A 3,531-nucleotide genomic window follows, 5' to 3' on the forward strand; every position below is an offset into this window, starting at 1 on the left:
CCCCTTGGACGTGGTGGTAAAACAAAACAATAAGCGTCGGTCCACTTTGCTTCAAACGAACGGTTCTCGGTGTCGACTTTCCTTTTCTTTGCTGCCATGTGTAAACACAGGTGTGGAAAGGGCTGGAGGTGGGACGACCTTGGCTCACCTTTGCTCCTCCTGCAGTTCACCCACAGGCCCGGGAGAGGGGCTGCAGGGAGGGAGAGGAGCAGGCCCAAGAGCCCTCCCCTTGTCGCAGGAGCGGAGGACAGGGAAGCGCGAATCTGCCGCAAGCCACCGAACTCTGTGCCTTCTCCTACCTGGAATGGGGCCTGCTGGGGCAGGGGGAGCGAGCAGAGCCCGTTTCCCACAGCAGCCCTGATTGGCGGCCAAGGATAAAGCAGCCAATCAGAGGAGGCTTCCCCAAGAGAGGCGGGAAATATACCCCCGCCCCCAGCAGCTGCGGGGGAATTGTGGCCACGACCCCGAGGAGCCATTTTGGATTTTGATGAGGGAGGGGGTCATTGCAGGGAGCCAAGGGGGGCGTGGCCCAGCCCCGCCCCCGCCTGCCCTGAGTTCTGCTCCCACCCTGGCCCTGTGCCTTTCCCGCATGCGCGCTAGGTTCGCTCCCCTGACAGGAGCGGGAGGGACGGTCGCTCTGTGATGAGGTCACAAGCCGGCGCCGGCCGGAAGCGGAAGTAGGGGAGGAAGCGGCGGCTCCGTTTTCTCTCCCAGCCGCGCCATGGCGCCGCGGAGCTCACGTCACACGGGCTCGCACAAGGCGCACTCCCTGGCCCGCCAGTGGAAAGCGAAGCGGCGGCGCCGGGACCTGGACCAGATCCACGGGGACCTGCGGCCGGACAACGCGGCCAGGCTGCTGCACCAGGAGCCGGACCCCGACATGCCCGGGAGCGCGCAGCACTACTGCCTGCACTGCGCGTGCGTGAGAGTGGGGGGGGGCATTGCGCGTGAGGCGGGGGGCGGCTGCGGCGTCCAAATGGCCCCTCCCGCCACCCGGGCTCGTGCTCCTGCCTCCGCGGGGGGGGGCCCAACTGCCGTGGGGCCCCGGGGCTGCCCGTGGCCTGCGGGGTGTGAGGGGCGTGTTCCCAGGGCCCAGTCCCCTGGGCTAACCGGGAAGAGGCTCCCGAGCCTGCCTGCCTTCCCCCATGTCTGTACAGCGGGGCCCCGGGGCCGAATACTTAACTTCATCAGGCCCCTTTCCCCACCTTCTGATAGAAACAGTGTTTGGTCAGTAATGACCTTTGGTATCCTGAGCCTTCAGCTCTGTCTTCGGGCTGAGCCTGCAAAGCCTCCTGTTTAGTTCTTAGCTTGACGCTTCCACGGAAAGGGCAGGATTGTGTTCAACTGCCTGAACGTCTTTCTTCTCTCCCGACAGGCGATACTTTGTCGATTTGAATAGCATGAAGGAACATTTCAAATCTAAAGTTCACAAAAGAAGGTAATGTAAATTCTGTTGTGAGGGCATATTTTTCTTAGAAGCCTATTAGCATGAAGAAAAAAATCTGATTTATTTGGGGTTCTTATGAATAAGAAATCCCCCACTCCCTTTTCCTTTCAAAAAGTTACTTGAAAAATCTCTTTTCCCATCTCTTCTCCCCACCCCACCAGTCTTCATGGCTTCTTAAGTCTTCTAAAGAGAGTGTAATTCCGCTAGTGGCTGAAAGTGTCCATTTAGTCACAGAACAGGTGGTGCAGCAATGATAGCTTTGCCACTGCTGTTTTTTCAATCCCACTCTGAAATTTGAGTACCTGAGATTTAGTCTAGATGTACCTGGCAATGTCAAGTGCAGCTTTAACTGGTTTCAGTTTGTGGTAGTTTTTAAAGTGCTAGACTTACAGCGGGAACATTCGCAAAAAGAAAAGGAGTACTTGTGGCACCTTAGAGACTAACCAATTTATTTGAGCATGAGCTTTCGTGAGCTACAGCTCACTTCATCGGATGCATGCCGTGGAAACTGCAGCAGACTTTATTTATACACAGCATAGTCTGTGTGGTATGTAGATTGTAATGGATTTTTTACCTTCAGTCCTTTTGGTACGATGTCCATCTGTTTGCATTTGGAAAGGAAGATGATGTCTGTCTGTATCTGTACAAGTTTTTTCATGCAGTTGATAGATACTCCATACGGCTAAATGCAGTGCCTTGCATAATGACAGGTTTCAGAGTAACAGCCGTGTTAGTCTGTATTCGCAAAAAGAAAAGGAGTACTTGTGGCACCTTAGAGACTAACCCATTTATTTGAGCATGAGCTTTCGTGAGCTACAGCTCACTTCATCGGATGTATGTCACAACTCATGTTCCTCTCTTGGGTTTTTTTTTTTCTTTTTTAGACTGAAGCAGTTGAGTGAGGAGCCTTATACCCAGCAGGAGGCAGAGAGAGCAGCTGGGATGGGATCCTACATTCCTCCAAAGAAGATAGAAGTACAGACTCAACCGCTTGAGATGGAGGAATCCAGCTGAATAGGGAGGACCAGCAATTGTTCTCCGATCCATTAGAAAGCGCCCTTGTTTAAAGCCCCACTTCGTGGCAGCTTATTTTCTGAGTTCAACAAGTGTCTTTCTAAACACTCCCCCTGCAACAAGGCATAAAAATTAACTCAGCTGTTCTCATTAATTCTTCAGCAAGGAGTAGAGCGCTGGCCAGTGGAGACCTTTGGACCCTCTTGGTTTGGCAGATATTGTGCGTTATGTTCTCATTGGCAACATGGACATACAGTGCAGCTAGAGGTCCAGAGAAAGGATGACCAGCGTCCTGGTGATATTGACCTGATTGTTACAGTCTTTTCTCTTTGTGTTAGTATTTTAAGCAGTGGATGCAGCTCTTGAGGAATGTGACCTCTGTAATCATCCATCAAACTATTTTAATAAACAAGCTGGCAGCTGCTAAATGAGCCATAGAACATTCCTTGCCAGTTTGATCCTGATTGAGTTGTAGGGACTCAGTTTGGAAAATGAGCTGAGCTGAATTGTTAGCAAAAACATCCCTTTCACCATCCAGCTACCTGGACAGGGCTAATCCCACCAGCTTGATTGTTCATTATGACTGTTTGAATTTAATTGGTTGAAGTAGCCTATCCTTTCATTTGTGGGGCACCTAGATAAGAGGTCTGAGCAGCCTCCAGCTTGGTCACTGCTAAATTCACTGCTATATTTATTCTTAATATATTTCCTTTGGCAGATGTTCTAACATCTCAAACAATTTCCTTTCTGCCCTCTTCAAGTGTCTAGTTAACTCTTCCCTGGTATGGGAGGATGACTTACTAAGCTCCTTCCCTTCTCTTCTATCAAGAGGAGTCTGCTGAAAGACATCCCCAACCCAGCTGATCCCAACCTCATCACATTGTTAGGGATGGATACAAATTGCATATGAAACTGTTTAAAACCCACTGACAGTCATTTGATTGCGGGAGATCTCCTTCCAGCCAGGGAGCTGTTTTTGATGAGATCAGTAACCTAAGAGGAGGGACATGCAGATTGTAGGCAGAGTCCACATTGACCCACTTTACAAGTAGGGGACTAACAATTCAGCC

At 51.1% G+C, this 3,531-nt stretch overlaps 1 protein-coding gene across 1 annotated transcript; it reads left to right on the forward strand.

Moving 5' to 3' along the window:
* Positions 1-647: 647 nt before the first annotated feature.
* Positions 648-2,892, forward strand: ZNF593 (zinc finger protein 593). The gene is made up of 3 exons (XM_073317620.1): positions 648-918; positions 1,376-1,438; positions 2,332-2,892. Exons 1-3 carry the CDS (start codon positions 722-724, stop codon positions 2,459-2,461), a joined length of 390 nt encoding a protein of 129 aa, XP_073173721.1. The 5' UTR covers positions 648-721; the 3' UTR covers positions 2,462-2,892.
* The last annotated feature ends 639 nt before the right edge of the window (positions 2,893-3,531 follow it).

Source organism: Lepidochelys kempii, chromosome 19 (genome assembly GCF_965140265.1).
Source record: "Lepidochelys kempii isolate rLepKem1 chromosome 19, rLepKem1.hap2, whole genome shotgun sequence".
In the NCBI taxonomy this organism is placed as follows: Eukaryota; Metazoa; Chordata; order Testudines; family Cheloniidae; genus Lepidochelys; species Lepidochelys kempii.

What these genes read in the sequence shown, in the direction of transcription:
- ZNF593 (XM_073317620.1), top strand. Translation starts at nt 722, where the DNA reads ATGGCGCCGCGGAGCTCACGTCACACGGGCTCGCACAAGGCGCACTCC. An exon ending in CACTACTGCCTGCACTGCGC is followed by an intron (nt 919 to 1,375) that starts GTGCGTGAGAGT and finishes CTCTCCCGACAG; the next exon opens with GCGATACTTTGTCGATTTGA. An exon ending in TCTAAAGTTCACAAAAGAAG is followed by an intron (nt 1,439 to 2,331) that starts GTAATGTAAATT and finishes TTTCTTTTTTAG; the next exon opens with ACTGAAGCAGTTGAGTGAGG.